Source organism: Paroedura picta, chromosome 1 (genome assembly GCF_049243985.1).
Source record: "Paroedura picta isolate Pp20150507F chromosome 1, Ppicta_v3.0, whole genome shotgun sequence".
In the NCBI taxonomy this organism is placed as follows: Eukaryota; Metazoa; Chordata; class Lepidosauria; order Squamata; family Gekkonidae; genus Paroedura; species Paroedura picta.
In genome coordinates, this window is record NC_135369.1 from 45,396,882 (window position 1) to 45,414,581 (window position 17,700).

At 46.4% G+C, this 17,700-nt stretch overlaps 1 protein-coding gene across 2 annotated transcripts in view; it reads left to right on the top strand.

Moving 5' to 3' along the window:
- SRF (serum response factor) overlaps window positions 1–17,700 on the top strand; it is an 82,707-nt gene that overhangs the window by 17,556 nt on the left and 47,451 nt on the right. For both annotated transcript variants that reach the window (XM_077336788.1, XM_077336798.1), the window contains exon 2: window positions 7,737–8,003. In XM_077336788.1, the coding sequence (XP_077192903.1) occupies window positions 7,737–8,003 (267 nt within the window). The remainder of the gene's footprint in view (window positions 1–7,736; window positions 8,004–17,700) is intronic.

A 17,700-nucleotide genomic window follows, 5' to 3' on the forward strand; every position in this document is an offset into this window, starting at 1 on the left:
TGTTTCTCTTACAAGAAGGCTACAAGTGCATCTGACTTGATGCTTATTAACCACTTGGCTCCCATCATCTGTCTTTTACCCAGTTAATTAATTGGTTAAGGTTCAGTTAATTTGCATGTTGCCAAGGCCTCACTTTTATGTGCCTTTTTGAGTTATGGAAGGATGCTTGAGAACTTAGAATTTAGTAAACAAACCCACCTCTCAATTTTAGAGGCGTAAGCAGTCTTTTAAGGTATTTTATTTGTCATTCCCTCTTACAATAACGCTCCGTGTTCAGAATAGTGCCAAAAAATTAACAGGTGCGACCTTGAGTGTCTCAACCTTTCAAAACTTGCCCTCACCAATTAAGGTTGGCTCCCACCAGTTAATCAACTAAGACTTCAGTTAATTATTTTACCAATTAAGCCAGCTAAATCTTGCAGCCCTCTTTTTGAGTCCCGTTTTAGTCACCAATTACCACGGTGCCTTTGTTCCTGAAAGTGTACCAGAGTTGAGCTCAGTATGGCCTGTCTGCCCACCTATCTGTAACTTTGTGGTGAGGCATTTGGGATTCCCACAAGCCTGCAGAACAGCTGTGAACTCTGAGCATATCTGCCTAGAATTCCAAATACTGTACTTCTTATAATACCTTAAATGACCAGTATTATTAAATGCAAGTGGAAAATCTCATGTGGAAATGAGGTGAGAGGAAATGTGAAGTTTGTTCCTGTTCTTGTCTAATCACATGGGTAATTTGAAAAGTTTAAATGTTCTTCATGCTTCTGATATGAATATATTTCCTTATTGTTTCAACTTCTGCATTTGATGGTTTTCTTCAACTCTGATGACTTACTCCAAATCTAAGAATTGCATTCTCTGCTCTGGCAGAGGAAGTTGCTGTTGACCGAAGGGAGCCAGTTGTTGCTCACATTTCCTCTGGATTCTTAGCTGTTGACTTTTCTGTTAGAGATTAAAACTTTGTTTAAGGGGGAAAGGAATCTTTTGAGTGCGATTTCCCTCCTACAGAGATCAGTGAGCAATATCCACTGCTTATAATGGGTTTAGTTTTACCCTAAGTCTGTATGGGGGATAACAGCGATGGAAGTTTTTACCTCAGTCTTTGATCAGGGGGCTGGTATTGCTTAGCAGCAAAGGGAGTGAGCTGTTGGCTGTACACTCTCCAATTTTATCTCTGCATTTACCTTTTAGCTCATAGATAAGTCACTTTCTCTGTTAAAGGTGAGGCTAAGATCCAACATTTTGAATGATGTCCACAAACAGATGGTCAGCCAGTGCTGAACTTTCAGCTCCAGCCCCCAGCGATAGATTGGCTGCTGCATTTTGGACCAGTTAAATTTCTAGACAGTTTTCAAAGGTAGTCCTTTTTAGAGTACATTGCAATGGTCTAACCTGGATGTGACGTGAGAATGTAGATCATTGTGGCTGAATCACATTGTTCAGGCAACAGCTGCAGCTGGCCTGCCAGTCCTTTGCTCTGCAGTTCTCACCAGTGAAGTGGTTTTCGGCCATCTGGACAAATCCTTGAGACAGATCAGAGGGGATGGCAAGTGACCTGCTCAAGGTCATATGGCCAACATAGGGCTTGAGTCTGAACTTTAAGAAAGGTTTCTTGGAAGGTATGAGCCTGAAGAGGGTACCTTGCAAGTGGGAATGGAATAAAGTGGTGGGTTGGCTCATCTTTTGGCAGCAGAGCTGTAACTGATTATAAGCCGATCATAGGGGTGTAGTCAAGAGTCTGATGGGCTTGGCCTTCTTCAGTTTGCATGCCAACCCTTTGACAGTGCACGAGGTGGGGTCTAAATATTTTAATGCATTATTGAATAAAGCCCTGCAGTGTACTTAGTGGGTGGTCCTTTGGGCAGGACTCTATTGGCCTCTGTTCTCTGGCTGTGAAATGGGAATAATTGTTATTTGTTTCAGCAGGAAGGTGTGGATGAGCTAAAAGTTTGTGTTGACACCTAAAGCTAAGCTACACAGTGTATTGGAGATCTGGCAGTATGCGTAGCAATCTATTTTATTTATTTATTTATTTAATTAATTTCTATACCGCCCTCCCGGAGGCTCAGGGCGGTTTAAACTTATAAACAATACATAGAACACTTTATTAATAATCATTCAATAATAACAGTGGTTGTAACAGAATAACAGTATAATAAAGAGTATAACAATAATTTTAACACAAGCCCGCGTCACGGCCGCCGCGGACTAAATAAAAGAGTAAGCGGGATGTGTCCGGGATGAGGAAGGGTGCTGATTGGCCCCTTCCTCCGGACAGACTATTGGTCCATCTGATTCCCCAGCTGAGCAACTGCGAGCCGCGCACAGCACGGCTTGCAGTTGCTCCGTTTCCGGCGGCCTGATGTGTCAGGAGGCGCAAAGCGCCTCCCGCCGCGTCAGGCCGCCGGAAACGGAGTCTCCCAACCCGCCCCCCAACCTCCCAGCCCGCCAGCCAGACAACAAACAACACAGCGGCGGCGACGAAGTGGCGCCAACGGAGGCGGCACCGGAGGATACCCCGCCGCCACCGCCCAGCCCCCGACCAGGCACCGACCAACAGAGCCCCGCCACCGCCACCAACAACGTGGCCCCCACCACGGACTACAAATACACGGGTAGGCCAAGGCGCGGGGGGGGGGGCGGGAAACCAGATAGTGCCCGTTGTATTGCAGCTACAGCGGGCTTAATTACTAGTAATAATATAACAGTATAACAATGCAACCGTGCAAATGGCACAACACGTCCAGAGCACTCTGGTGGAGTTCTGGGAGGAAGGGGGGGGGGAAGCGGGGGCCCTTTGTTCGTTGTTGGTTGTGCCTGGTCCTAACCAAATGCCTGGCGGAAGAGCTCCTTTTTGCAGGCCCTGCGGAACTGTTTAAGCTCCGTCAGGGCCCTGATCTCTTCTGGGAGCTCATTCCACCAGGTGGGGGCCAGGACAGAGAATGCCAGGACGGAGAATAAAAAACCAATATAGGGACCCCTGTTTGGGGCTACATTTCAGGACAAAGGGAGGCAGATCTTACTTTTTTCCCTTTCTGCCGTTTGGCTGGTGAGATTATTCTCCCCCAATTATTCTCCCCCAATTAGTAGTGGTGGAGAAAGACAAGTGCCCTATCTTGGCTGGTTGCCTTTGCCTGCTTTGGGTAATTACAGACCAGAGGAAATGGGTGCAGTTTTGATTGGGGAAATAGTGCAGAGGGACACTGTGTGTGACACTTTAGTCCTGATTCAATGTAGGGAACCTCTGCTCCCCAGGTTGCTTTTAGGGTTGAAAAGAAAGCGGGAAACGCAAACCAGGATCTTCCACCATAACATAGTTCGCTCCTTAGAATGTGACTAGTGCAGTATATGTGATGATTTCTATACAGGAACAACTTCCCCTTACTTTGGCTGTGGGGGGGGGTTCTCCCTCTTAAGTCATTGCAGAGAGCAGTAGCTTTGTAGTATCTCCCTCCTATTCTTAAAGAGCTGTGCGAGTGCATTTATGGACGTGCCCTCATTTTTTCACAAACCGTAAACTCTTTAAAACTCTTCTAAAGCCATTCCAGGCATTCGGTAAGGAGGAGGAGATCGTTGTCAACCCAAAGGTGTCTGTGATGGTCGTGTCAAAATGTATGTGCCTCTTCTACAGCAACACTTAATGGGTCTCTGGAACAAATGTAGCTTTACTAGCTTTTTATCCCTGGAAGAGCTATGAAAATAAGTTTGATCTGAGACTTTGGTGGGACATGGAACAACCACACTGAAGAATGTGTGTGTACGTGGACAAAGACAGCTGTGCTACGGCACCTCAGTGTCTCTGAAGCGTTGCTTTCATTACACAAAATGTATTTCTGTGTATTGTGGTTTCAGAAACCGTTGTGCTTTTTAACACAGCTGTTCTGTTGTTTTACAAAAATAATACAGTGGTCGGGTACAAAGAGAGCCCATATAGATAGCATCTGATTAATGGAAGTTTTGGGAATAGAAGGTTCTCCTCCTGTCTCTCCATCCTTGCTTTGATCAAACTCTCTGTTATTCTTTTACATTTTGCCCCGCTTGCCTCTTGGGTTGCTGCTTTCTAAAGCACAGGATGTGTCACTTCCATGCAGCACTTAGCCCTTGTGTTGGATAAATGTTTAACAGAGAAACTACATTGGGGCATGGAAGTCAACTTTTGAATATCCTCTGAAGTATACAACTTAGGTTTAAAATCCAGTACAGTGTTCTTTTCACCTGTCCTCTTGAGTCACAACATATCTTCAGCCAAGTCTGTAAAGAGTGCATAGCAGCACAAACTTGAATTGTGCTGTCTTTTATGCAGACACATGGGGAGGAAGTTGTATTTCTCTCTCTGAGCAGGATAACAACAGAGTAAAGTGAGTCAGCCAAGAGTGGTGCCCAGGGTTTAAGAGATAAGTAGGTATGAGAGTTGTTTCATTATGTGCTAGTACAAAAAGTATCTGTCTTGAATGGACAAAATAGATGAGTGGCATGTACAAGCTTTGGGGGAGCTGAATTTCTGCACATTAAACACGGAAGCAGCAATCCTCCGCTTTCTGGTTGTTGGCCAGCAAAACGCTGAGGCCAAGGGAGACAGATTAGGTTTAAAAATTACTGGGCAAATGTGTGAAGGAAAGGTTTTTTAGGTAAATGGGATCTCCATATGGAGAGGGAACATGAGAGGGCTGTTGCTTTTGTGCTTTTGCTTGAGGGTTACTTTGCTGACTGCTAGATGGCTGGATTAAGTGGTTCCCTGGTTTGATGCTGCAGGAAACTGCATTGCCAAAACATCCAGTGTTCAGAAGATGCGGACACCAGAAGGCTAGGTGCCATGAAACTTACAGTTTATGTGTGTTTATTTCTGTGGATGACTTTCAGGAAATCCAGATACCTCTCTCCTGGTCCTCACTTCCTCCCCTCATGTGCCCACTCTGCCCAAGCCCTTATTTGTACACCTTTGCTCACCCACCCAGTTATCCGTTCTCCCCTTCACATGGCTGATTGCATGGTTTTCTCCATCCTCCTTATCCATTCTGGTCACCCTCTCCACCATCATTCTACTTTTTAATACTTCATTGCATGCCGCATCATGGATCATTGGGCAACCCAGTTTATTTAATTTATATATCTCACTTTTCTCCCACTGAGAACAAACTGGCACACAAAGGCACACTGATATGATTAATGTAAAATGCAAATCCCAGCTCCTGGTCTGGGATCTACTGGCTGGCTTATTCAGGGCCATGGGCTGTAAGCCATGACCTAGGAGCCAAGACCCTTTGTTCAGGCTTGAGGACGTGTTTTGGAAAGAGAAACAGAAGGTCTACCCAGATCTTATACAGCTGGCAGGCATTTCCCCCAGAATTCCCTTCCTCTGCTTTCCGGAAGGTCTGATTGGTGGGAGTCTAAGGGACTGGCTACTTGGGAGTCTTAAAAAAAGATTTCTGCAAACTTGGTATGGTCGTCATCCTCAAAAGTCCACCTGTCCTTCAGGACTCTGAAACAATCCTGGTGACTTATACTTCATGCGATTCCAAATGACTGCCAGTCAGTTGGAGCTCATGGAATAGCATTGTGTGTGTGTGTGTCTGAGCCAGCTTAAGAAGGGTGAAAAACCATTTTTTAAACTTTTGGATAGAGATTTCATGGCTTTGGAGAGGATTGTCAGCTTAACGAGGTTTTAATTGGGCTTTTAGCTAGGGTTTGGAGACCAGGTATGGAAGAAAGCCTATTTTACTGTGGCAGATAACTCTCCTTCAAGGCCATCTGTGGGCCCAGCATATCTGAGGGACTGGCTAATTCCTTATGCCCCCACAGAGCCCTTCGCTCTGCAAGTTCTAACAGGCTGGTGATCCCTGGCCCTTGTGAAGTACACCTGGCCTCAACCAGGGTCAGGAGCTTTTCGGTCCTGGATCCTGGATGGTGGAATGAGCTCTTGGGAGGGCTAAGGGTTCAGACAGAACTAAAACAGTTCTGCAGGGCTTTCAAGATGGAGCTCTTCCACCAGGCATTTGGTTGAGGGCAGGGCAAAATCTTTGGACTCCTCAGCATCAACTCTGAGAAATATGGTTGTAGAAGGGGACTTTGAGGTGGGTGGGATAGTTTTTAGCTGTTTTAGACTATTGTACTCTTAATGTATATTTCTTGTTAACCGCTGTGAGATGATGGGTTCAGGAGTGGTGGTCTATACATTTGAATAATGATAATCTGTTAAGGGCCCATCATTCCTAGCTGAACTGTTTAAGTTCTATGAAAAGGTGCTTTCTGTGGGAAGAGATGTGGAGAAGGATGCCTACAAGGAATGCTTTGGACTCCTTTTTAATATTGTGGTGGAGCGAAATGCAAGACAGGCCAACACCTGAATCACCTTAATAGCCAGGGGCTTTATTGCATGTGCTCCTTAAGAACCAGTGAGAAAACTTTGCTTCAACAGTAGGAAGGCATGAAGTTCTACAAAGGCAGCTCCTGGTTGCTAAACCCCCTATATACTCACGTATAAGCCTAGTTTTTCAGCACCTTTTTTCATACTGAAAAAGCCCTCCTTGGCTTATACCTGGGTATATACGGTAATTGAAATAAAAGCCCACGCCAGCCAGCCAATCGTTGCATTGCCTTTTGCAAATGCTGAGCTTGCTCTAACAGCTTGTAGGGCATCAATGGTTTGACTGAGAGACTCTGATTTTTTTCCTTTTGCCTTCTTCTTCTTAATCACTTCTTCCAAACTAATCTTTTGGTTTCTGTGACTGGGCTGGGCTTGGGGGGAGGGCTTTGGGATTTACTGTTTCTTTCTCCTAGTGTTTCTTCTTTTATCTGAGGGGCAGCATTGTTTGCCTTTTCTTCTTGAGGTTGTGTTTCTTTTAAAAGTTGATTTTTACAGTTCTTTCTTTCAGTGTTTTGTTCTGGGGGCACTACAGTTGTACTTAGAGTTGTCCATTCTCCCAGTTCGGAGCTGTTATACTTGTAATAGGTTGCCAACTTTGGGTACTGTTATTCTGCTCTGGTTTGCTGGCCTGGGGGGCACTGTCTGGTTCTCCTGTCAGAGCTGTTCTCTCAGAGCAGTTCTGTCAGAGCTCTCTCAGGGTATCTGACATCAAGAGAGGAAGGGAAGGCAATTGCAAGCCGCTTTGAGATACCTTTGGTTAGTGAAAAACGGTATAGAAAAACTAGCAGTTATTCATCCTCTTGACTTTTCTGTATTTGTTGGGGGGAGGCTGGATGGGGGAGCCTGTAATGATGGAGCATGTCCCACCCTCAGCATATATGCGAATCAATAAGTTTGCCCAGATTTTGTGGTAAAATTAGGTGCCTCAGTTTATATACAGGTTGGCTTATATGCACGTATATACGGTAATTGTGATTTGGTTAATTTTTTGTTTGTTTTGTTTTTTTATTCCACCAGTTCTCCAAGGGCTCATGACAGGATACATATATGGGTCTCCTACATTTTATCCTCTCAAAAGCCTTGTGAGGTTAGTCAGGCTGAGACAGCAATTGGCCAAAGGTCCCTCAGTGAGAATTATGGCTGAATAATTATTTGAATCTGGAGTAGTAGTTTAACACTTTAGTGGCTCCATGACCCTGTTGCTGCTTTTAGGGGTGATCTCAAAGTGAAATAAAAGGAGAATGATCCATGTTGCCTAATGGTGGAATGTGTTGTCTTGTCAGTAGTGATCCTGGGGTTTTCCCATTTCTTTCCCCCAGAATCAGGATCCTTGTCATACCTAACTGTTGTCCCTCTCTCTCTTACTCTCCTGTAGGCCTATGAACTTTCCACCCTAACGGGCACTCAAGTGTTGCTGCTGGTGGCCAGTGAAACAGGCCACGTCTACACATTTGCCACACGGAAGCTGCAGCCCATGATCACCAGTGAGACAGGGAAAGCACTGATCCAGACATGCTTGAACTCTCCGGACTCTCCTCCTCGGTCAGACCCAACCACTGACCAGCGCATGAGCGCTACGGGCTTTGAGGAGACAGACCTCACATATCAGGTATCCGAATCGGACAGCAGTGGAGAAACAAAGGTAAACCTCTTTTTTTGTTTAGATTCAGGGTGAAATTTGAGAAACGTATTTCTATAGCTGTCTAGATGGGGCAAGAGAATTGTGCTTGCCATTATCTTCTTTTGAATGGGAGTAGGTCACATGTAATAGAAGTGTGCATTTGCGTTCATTTTGCAGGTTTGCATGTCCTTGGGCTCTCTGTGTGCAGCTGAAATGGAAAGCCACATTATTTACTTCATTGCTGTGATGTGCAGCACAGATACATGGATCTGTTTGCTAGTCCTCTTGATATTCCGGAAGTTTGAGCCTCTCTGCTCTCAGAACAATTTATTTCCCTTAAGTCCAACACTACCCACCTAGAGGGGCAGAGGGGCACCTTGAAAAGGTTTTTAGGGACCTCATACTGCCAAGCCATTCAGGTTGAAAACATATCTGACATCATGGAGAATGAAGTTCTATAGGATGGAGGACACCAGGCTGAGGAGGCGGAAAGCACTCTTTTAGAAGGGACTCGTTTCTCATGGGATGGAGAGAGATACTTTCACTGAACGCACCACTTTCTGGGATTGGGGCTCTAGGAACAAGGGAAGCTGATAATTACGAACTCAAGACAGGGTTGTGATAAGTATTTCATCTGCATGATGACATTTTGTTTGATGTTGTGGGCATTGGGTGCTTTTTGGATTACAGGTAAAGTACGGTGTGTGGGTTAGTGGCAATGTTGTAGAATCTAATCCTGAAGAGAAGAGAAACTTGCCCTCACCAAAACATGTTCTGAAATACTACTTACTCCATGTGCAGGGCCAGCTGGATAGGTGGAGATGGTGGGACTCAATGTATGGTTGAGACAACAGGGTTGGCTGAGGAATTGTAAGTTAGGACCTGCAGATACAGAAATACATTGTTTGGAAGTTGGTCAAGATGGACAAGAGAAAGTAATTCTAAATATGCCATACATAATTGAATCTTTCAGAACTTAACTGTCACATGGTACAAAGATGGTCACCACCTCAAATAACTTTTTAAATGAGGAAAAACCAAAGATTATTTGTTGCATAGTTACGGTATACCTGGGGGTACCAGATGTCAGGGTCAAACGACTGGAAGAGGCTGTTTTGCCTGTGAGCTGCTCAAGGCACATTATTGGCTGCTGCTGGAAAGAAAAGGTTGGATGAGACAGAGTTCTTAGTCAGATCTTGCAAGGGAGTGGTTAACCTTGCAGCTTTTGTTTGGATGCCAAAAAAGTGCGTGAGCCTGAGTTCTCTGTGAGAAGGGGGTCAGTGGAGGGGTAGGAGTCTCGTCTGGCTTTGGCCAGGAGAGAGCTACGGTCTGAGATTGCTTTGTATGTTAGGATTCCTCCTGCAAATGCTCCTGTTTGTGTTGCGGGGTGGTCCCCCCCCTCGCTCTTCCCTGAGACTTGAGTAGTTTTGTGCTGTCAGCTGAGCTGGACATCTGCCGAAGTGGAGACAGGGCTGTGCCTCGCCTTGTTGGCAGAAACGGGGTGTCTGTGTCTCTTGCTGGATTGGGCGTTGGGGGGTTGGGAAAGGAGAATGACAGGTGCTGTTAGGCTTGCCCATGCCCTCCCTGAGCAGCCTGGCTTCTCCGTTATCGCTCCTGGGGCGCCTGTGCTCGTGTTCATTGATAAAAATTTGATTCTGCCTCCATGGCCATATATAGCCTCGTTTCCCTCCCCGAAGTCCCTGGCTGGGCCCCTCACATTCCTTATAAGCTGCAGCTGTCTCTTGCTTTGGTACTGTTTTGGAAGGGGGCAGGGAGGACACGGGGAATTGAAACACTTGGCTGAACAGACTATTCCTCCTGTCTCAAATAATCTCTTCTGCTGGTTTCACTTCTGACTACAGAGTCTCAGTAAATGTTTGGGGGGATGGCAGTTGTAATGCTTACGGTACAGAGCAGGGGCTCCCCTACCAGAGGAACCAACAAGGCGTCGGTCTGTTAACTGCTAAAATTTCCTTTAGAATTCCCCACGTAGATTATCTCAGTACTCCCTGCAACAGTCTTATCCAGCTGGTCTGTGTTTGTTTTTATTCAAAATACCAACCAGAGTTCTCAAAGCAGATTACTGGGTATTTAAAATTCAATAAACAACTGATCAGCACTGAAATAGAGTTAACACAACCCATGAAAAGTGATGGCAGCAGGTCAGCCATTTGGTTTACAGGTTAATAAGCAAAATGCTCAGATGCCGGACAGACAGACAGACATGGGCTAGGGGGTGAGTACCATGAAGAAGAATGCGTCACCTAGGAGGCCCTAAGCCCTGGTGACTGCCCAGCCATCCTCAGAGGGCAGGTGCACCCAGAATTGCACCTCTGATAAGGATCTTAACAACTGGGCAGGCCTGTATGGCAACAGCCTGGTGTAGTGGTTCAGAGTGGTGGCTTCTAATCTGGCGAGATGGGTTTGAATTCCTACTCCTCTACATGCAGCCAGCTAGGTGGCATTGAGCCAGTCACAGTTCTTTCAGAGTTCTCTCAGACTCACCTACCTCACAGAGTGTCTGTTGTGGGGAAAAGAAGGGAAGGCAGTTGTAAGAGGCTTTGAGGCTCCTTTGGGTAGTAAAAAGTGGGGTTCCAAAAGCCAGCTCTTCTCTCTTCTTCACATTCATTGCATTTTTTTGTCTTGCTGTTTTCTTCCATATTCAACTTCAGTGCAGTTTCTGCTGGGGGTTCCTAAAGATCTCCCTTGTAGCTCCTGGCCAAACCCAGACCAGCTTAGCTGCAGCAAGCATGTTGCATCCTACATTTTCCAATCATACCAAGAGAACCTAACCCAGGCTTTCTCAACCAGGGTTTTGTGAAACCCTGAGGTTTCTTGACAGCCCTGGAAGGGTTTCTTGAAAGGGTGAGGTGAGATTCGATCAAGGATTTTCTGGCTCTCATGCTTGGCCACTGTGTTCCCCTAGCACTCTTCCCTTCTTCATTTGTTTATCACCACTTTCTCCTTTTGCATCCAGTATGGTGAAGGGAAAAAGAATCCCAAACTATTTCTTCAGGCCTTACCAAGCTGTCTGTGTTGGTGTATAGATCCCAGTATAGGTTGAATAGAGAGCAACTATACTAAGCAAAACAAACAAACAAAAATATTCTTAATCCTGTGTGGTCTCTCCAGTGTTGCTACAGGATACCATGGCCTGTTACATATCTAAACCTCACCTACAAATCTTTGTGCCTTCGTGTTACTTCCTCCTAACCCAGAATCACAGAATCATAGAGTTGGAAGGGGCCATACAGGCCATCTAGTCCAACCCCCTGCTCAACGCAGGATCAGCCCCTGTTCTCTGTTTAAGATCCCCAGTCATAATGGGGGGGGGGCTTGCTATTTGTATGTCTCCTTGTGTTCCTGTTTCTAGCTTTGTGCTGTGACCCATTAGGGCTTTTGTATTAGCACTACCCAGTGAAGAAGGTGCATCGCAGAATAGCACAGTCGTGGGTATGCAGCTCACTGTATACAGAAGTATCCCCAAGTTGCTCTCAGTTCCTGCAGCCCTTCCCAGCCCCAGCCAAGGTTAGTCTTGTGCTTGCAGGATCTGTACGGAGAGGCCGCTCTTTCGGGTGGTAGTTTGGAGAAAGGAGGTGCAAGGGCGAAATGGACTTCTTGAGGAAGGAGGGGGATCCAATTCTCATGCCTTTGTTCACCCTCCTGTCCACCCCACACCCAGGAGGGTACTCCTTCCTACTGGTCCTGTGGGAGCAGAGAGGAATGTCCAAAAAATTCTCCATCTATTTTGGAGCGGTAGGATACGCATCAGCATGTCTGACTACTTGTTGCTTAATTTGAAAGAAACTACAATGAAAAACTGTGGAGCACATAAAAGAATACACCTAACACCCTTCCAAATCATGTTCCGACCTCTAATGATCATTTTAGAACTTTGAATATTGATGTAGAGGCAGGAAGTGGATGGCACTTGCACTCAGTCGGGCTACTCTTGAGCTTTTTGAGAGTGGGTTGTGAGTTGGAGGAGCTGTTCCTTCCCACTGCTATGGAGTCATCCTGAGCTTAGGCTCCTTTTTCGGAGAGAGGATCTTCTTAACACTGAAATAGTTGAATCTCAGGTATTTTTTAGTCTGGGGATCGTGGTGATGGGATTAGACAAAGATCTGTTCCAGCCTTGTCACCTGGGATTTGTTCGGCTGGAGGTGTTAGCAGTTGAGATTGCAACCTCATGCATCTCGTCAGAGACCTTCTGAACTTTGACTCTGGAGTGTTGAGGCACCCAGACTACTACAGGGCCCTCAAAAAGCAAAACTGGCTACATGTGTTGTCAAATGTGGAGGCAGAGTGGCTGTGGTACCAATACTGATTTGAGAGAAATTAGCGCATGGGGCAGAAAGTTCAAGCACAGTCTTTTTTCTCTGTTTTGGCTGCAGGAGTATTTTTGTAGATGGGAACATTCAACAACGTGATATCCTGCATGCTGTCTGAAGTGGTTCAGCCCATTTTATCGGCACAAAGATGCTAATGAAGTCTTGAACTGCTTGTGGGGTGGGTGTGTCTTTCTTTCTTTCTTTCTTTCTTTCTTTCTTTCTTTCTTTCTTTCTTTCTTTCTTTCTTTCTTTCTTTCTTTCTTTCTTTCTTTCTTTCTTTCTTTCTTTCTTTCTTTCTTTCTTTCTTTCTTTCTTTCTAGCTGTGTGGCTTAAGTGCTTGAAGCTGTGAGGATGGAACATGTCCCTCTCAATCTGTGGCTGGAGTGGCACTCCACAGTTGTTGCTTTGCTGCAGTAATCTAGCCAGTCCACCTAAGCTCTGAGACTCCACCTCCTTCCCAACCTCAACTTGTTGGGCAATAGTACATAACATTTTTAGCCACTCACGTTCTGGCACACACAATAACATAGCAACGGAAGATTGCAGCTTAGCAACGGGCAGTGTCTGCCACGGCATGGAAGGTAGAAAGTGAATGGACAGCTGCACAGCCCGTACCCCTATCGCATGCAATCCGGAGACATCCAGTCTTGAAGTATTAGTGCTCTGCCTTGTTTGCAGAGACAGAGTGGGAACATGGGTTGGAAGGGTAGAGAGTTTTTGTTTCCTTGATGCTGTTTTTAGGTATGGTTCTTCTTTACTGTTTTGTTGGGCCTTCCATAAAGATAGATTCAAGTGGGTAGCCGTGTTGGTCTGAAGTATCACAACAAAATTTGAGTCCAATAGCACCTTAATGACCAACAAAGATGTATTCAAGGGTTGAGCTTTTGAGAGCTTTCGAGTTGAGGAAGTGTGCATGCGCTCGAAAGCTCATGCCTTAAATTAATCTTTGTTGGTTTATTGGATTCCAATTTTGTTGGGCCTGTTCATTTAAAGTAATGTTTTCCCACTTTTCGGTTAAATAAAATAAAGTTGGCGCTGTAGGATCAGGCTTGACCCTTTTCATCAGTTAGCTGGGGTTGTGGAGGAGAGAGAATTCAGTCTCTGGATCTTTGTAACAGAGTAAGCTACTATATCTCACTGACAGTTGCATCAGTGTACAAAGGAGAAAATGGTGATTCAAGTAAATTCCCAACATAACCCAAGGTTAATAAGAGACCCTACTATGCATGTACTTGAACTTACCCCTGAAATTACTCGTTGTGTGTGTAAAGTCGAATACCCTTCTGGCATGTTCTCTTAGACCCTGTTTTCCCCTCCCCTGCTACTTTTGATTGGGTGTGCTTTCTCCAACCTAATTCCCACACAGGGATGAATTCCCACACATTTTGGAAGCAACCCCTGTGGAAGCTTGGCCAGATAAAGTAACTCTGCTGAACTGATGCATTGCAGACAGTGAGTCACCATGTGATGGTTGGAACAAGGGAATAGGACCCATAGATTTCTCAGTGTGGGTGTGTGATATTTTTTATTGCAAGTTCTGCAGTCACTTGATCATGTGTGTTAGGCAGATGTAGCTACCTCTAATTGACCCCCCCTTTGTTCCCAGCTGGAAACTGTTGTTGTTGTTATTGTTGTTGTTGTTATTATTTGCAGAGTTTGAATTTGGTGTCCAAGGCCAGGAGGAGTAATGGAAAGAAACTCAGTATATTGATGAGCAATGTAGGTTCAGATAACTTTATTTAGTCTGTCTTTCTCACTGAGACTCAGGGAAGTTTAAGGCAATACAATAGGCAGGATGGGACATCTTTGCAGCTTCTAGCTTTTTCCTAAAGGAAGCTCATTGGAAGTAAAGGGTGTAGCAGGAAGAGGTGCTGAAGGGGTTGGAGGTTTACAAGTGGTTGTCTCCCAAGGAAGTCTTTTTCTGCTGTCTGAGGTTTAAGCAGAAATGTGGATACATACGGGTTTTTTTTTAACAAACACTCAAGCACAGTGAAGACTAAGGCAGTGTTCTGTGCTGCTTCCCTGTGGCCATGCACGACAAACCTTGGTTTGACTGTGGGCCCCGGTGTACCTTGTTTGCTACTTCATGTTCTCTCTCCCTCCTCACCTCAAGGATGGGGAACAATTAGCCTGATTTGGGGAGCCTTGAATTGAACTCCAGTTTGCTGTGATATTCGATTGGAGGTGCTAGGGCAAGTTGAAGCATGATTCCTTTCTACAAGCTGGTTTGTAGAGAAGATGTTTGCCCAGGCATTGGAATGTCACAGTGAACTGGAGCTTGATTTTTAAGACTTCCCAAACCAGGAAGCGTTTGCTAAATTTTATTTTTATTTATTATTAAATTAGATTTATTACCCCCTGCTCTCGTAAAACATCTCGCGGCGGGTTACAGAATAAAACCCCACATCACATAAAAACATTAACATTACAAAATAGTTAACTCTGGCAGTGAGAAAACTACCATGTGGTCCAAATGCAATGGGAAGTGTTTGTGCCATTCATTGGTTAAACAGTTTTTGCCATCTGAACATGGCCAGCAGGCTATGAGAGTCTGTAGCAGTGTTTTTAAAAACCTTTTGACCATGGAGGACCCCCTGAAGTATTCTTCAGGCTTTGAGGACCCCAGAAGTAATGTCAGCTGGCCACGCCCATCGAAGTTATGTGCCATCGGAAATGACATCATGCAGACACTCCCACTGGATGTGACATCAACATGCCACTCCACATCGCAGGAAGTGGTGTTACTAGGCCTCTTCCTGTGTCACAAAAATTGACATATCTGTTAGACCCACCCAACCCCCAAGTACATTTGACTTTCACACATTGTTAGAGATGCCAGCAAGGGGGGGGGGGGCTGGCCAAAACCCAAGGCCCATCAAGAGGCCCACCAGAACTCCAGAAGCACTTTCCCATTGGTTGGTTTCTGGCACAGGGTCTCTGGGGGCTTCTAATTCACACAGCCTTCCCTTTGTAGTGCAAAGGCTCTTGATGGTCTTTGAGATTTGACTACTGTGTGATACAGACTGCTGGACTGGATGGGCCATTGGCCTGATCCAACATGGCACTTTTTCTTCTTATGACTGGGATAGTGATGGTCTTATTCTTTGTACTTGAGGGGCTACAGTGGGAGGGCTTCTGGAGTTCTGGCCCTGCTGGGGAACCTCTTGATGATCCCTGGGATTTGCTAACTTTGTGAGACAGAGGGCTGGACTATTCATAGAATCATAGAATAATAGAGTTGGAAGGACCTCATGGCTCATCCAGTCCAACCTATGCAGGACACTCACAACCCTATCACTCATCCACTGTAACCCGCCACCCCCTTAAGCTTTCACAGAATCAGCCTCTCCGTCAGATGGCTATCCAGCCTCTGCTTAAAAATTTCTAAAGATGGAGAACTCATCCCCTCCAGAGGAAGCCTGTTCCACTGAGAAACTGTTGGATGTTCCACTGTTCCACTGTTCCACTGTTGGATGACCTCCGTCGCCAGCTGGATAAGGGCGGGTCGGCAGTGCTGGTTCTTCTGGACCTGTCGGCCGCTTTTGACATCGTGGACCACGAGCTATTGGTCCACCGCCTTGCCGGCACGGGGATACGGGGCACAGCGTTACTCTGGATTCGCTCCTTTCTCCAGGACCGGACCCAGAGGGTTGCAGTGGGAGATGAGTTCTCGCGTTCCTATGGACTCCCTTGTGGGGTCCCTCAGGGTGCGGTCCTCTCCCCCACATTATTCAACATCTTTATGCGCCCTCTGGCCCAGCTGGTACGGAGTTTTGGACTGGGTTGCCACCAGTACGCTGATGACACCCAGCTCTATCTCCTCATGGATGGCCGCCCGGACTCCCCCCCGGAACCATTCGCCAGATGTTTGGAAGCAGTGACAGAATGGTTCGAGCAGAGTCGCCTGAAACTCAACCCCTCCAAGACGGAGGTCCTGTGGCTGGGACGTAGGGGGCAGGACCAGGAAGCGCGCTTACCCACCCTGGCAGGGACGCAACTCACCATCACGTCCCAGGCCAGGAACTTGGGTGTGGCCATTGATGCCTCCCTGACTTTGGAGGCGCAGGTCAAAAAAGTAGCGGGCCAGGCGTTTTTCCACCTTCGCCAGGCCCGACTATTAGCGCCCTATCTGTCCCCCGAACACTTAGCCACAGTGATCCATGCAACGGTCACCTCCAGAATAGATTTCTGTAACTCGCTCTACGCGGGCCTTCCCTTGTCCTTGATCCGGAAACTTCAGCTAGTGCAAAACGCAGCTGCTAGGGTCCTTACTGGCACATCTTGGAGGGCCCACATCCAGCCAGTGCTGAGGCAGCTGCACTGGTTGCCAATTGCTGCCCGGATCCGGTTCAAGGTTCTGGTTCTAACCTTCAAGGCTTTACGCGAGTTGGGACCCACATACCTGAGGGACCGCCTATCGCCCTATGCCCCTCGCAGGGCCTTGCGCTCTGCGGGTGAAAACCTGTTGGTCGTTCCCGGCCCTAGGGAAGCACGCCTGGCCTCGACCAGGGCCAGGGCCTTTTCGGTCCTGGCCCCGACCTGGTGGAATGAGCTCCCGGGAGAGCTGCGGGCCCTGCGGGATCTTTCAGCATTCCGCAGGGCCTGCAAGACGGAGCTCTTTCGCCAGGTTTATGGTTGAGGCCGGGGCTGATAATAGATCTATGCCTCCCCCGGGGACTCGGGTTCTGGACCCGAAGCAAAACATCATCAGGACCTCCTCTCCACCCGCTAGTAGTGGGAGGGAGGGGGGGGAGTTGAGCTGCCATTCTTGCCATGCCGGCAATATTGGCAATGTTATTATTGTTTTATGGGGTTTTAATGGGGAATTGCGATATTGTTACCCGCCACGAGCCGCAAGGGAGTGGCGGGCTATAAATCTAATAATAATAATAATAATAATAATAATAAAAAACCGCTCTAACTGTTTATGTACTCCGGTTGGGAAACACTGGTCTATAGAAAAGGGGATGGGATCTTTTGTACAGAAGACTTGTGATTTCTAGGAACCTTGGCCAGCTTGGACTGTTTATCTTAGGAAGGTCCAAGCTGTGATACAGTAATGGAAGTGTTGGAACTGGTAGATGCGGTTGGAAGGCTGAGTGCAGCCTAGTGACATGTGCTCTTTTTTAAACAAGAAAAGAAAAAGCACCAGCCCTAGAAAGCTCAAAATGGGCAGTCCTGTTCCCAGTTCTGCCTAGGTAGACCTTTAAGATTATTTTTCCCCTCCCACAAGCTTCATTTTAGTAATGTGAAATGTTGACAGATTCCTGCTGAGGGGGGAAAACATGTAGGTTTCTTTTTTCCTTTCTTTTCACTGCTCAATCCACCATCCCTATATAATCTGTTGGTTTGTTCCCAATAGCATTCTTGATGTAAGAGGCCACTTC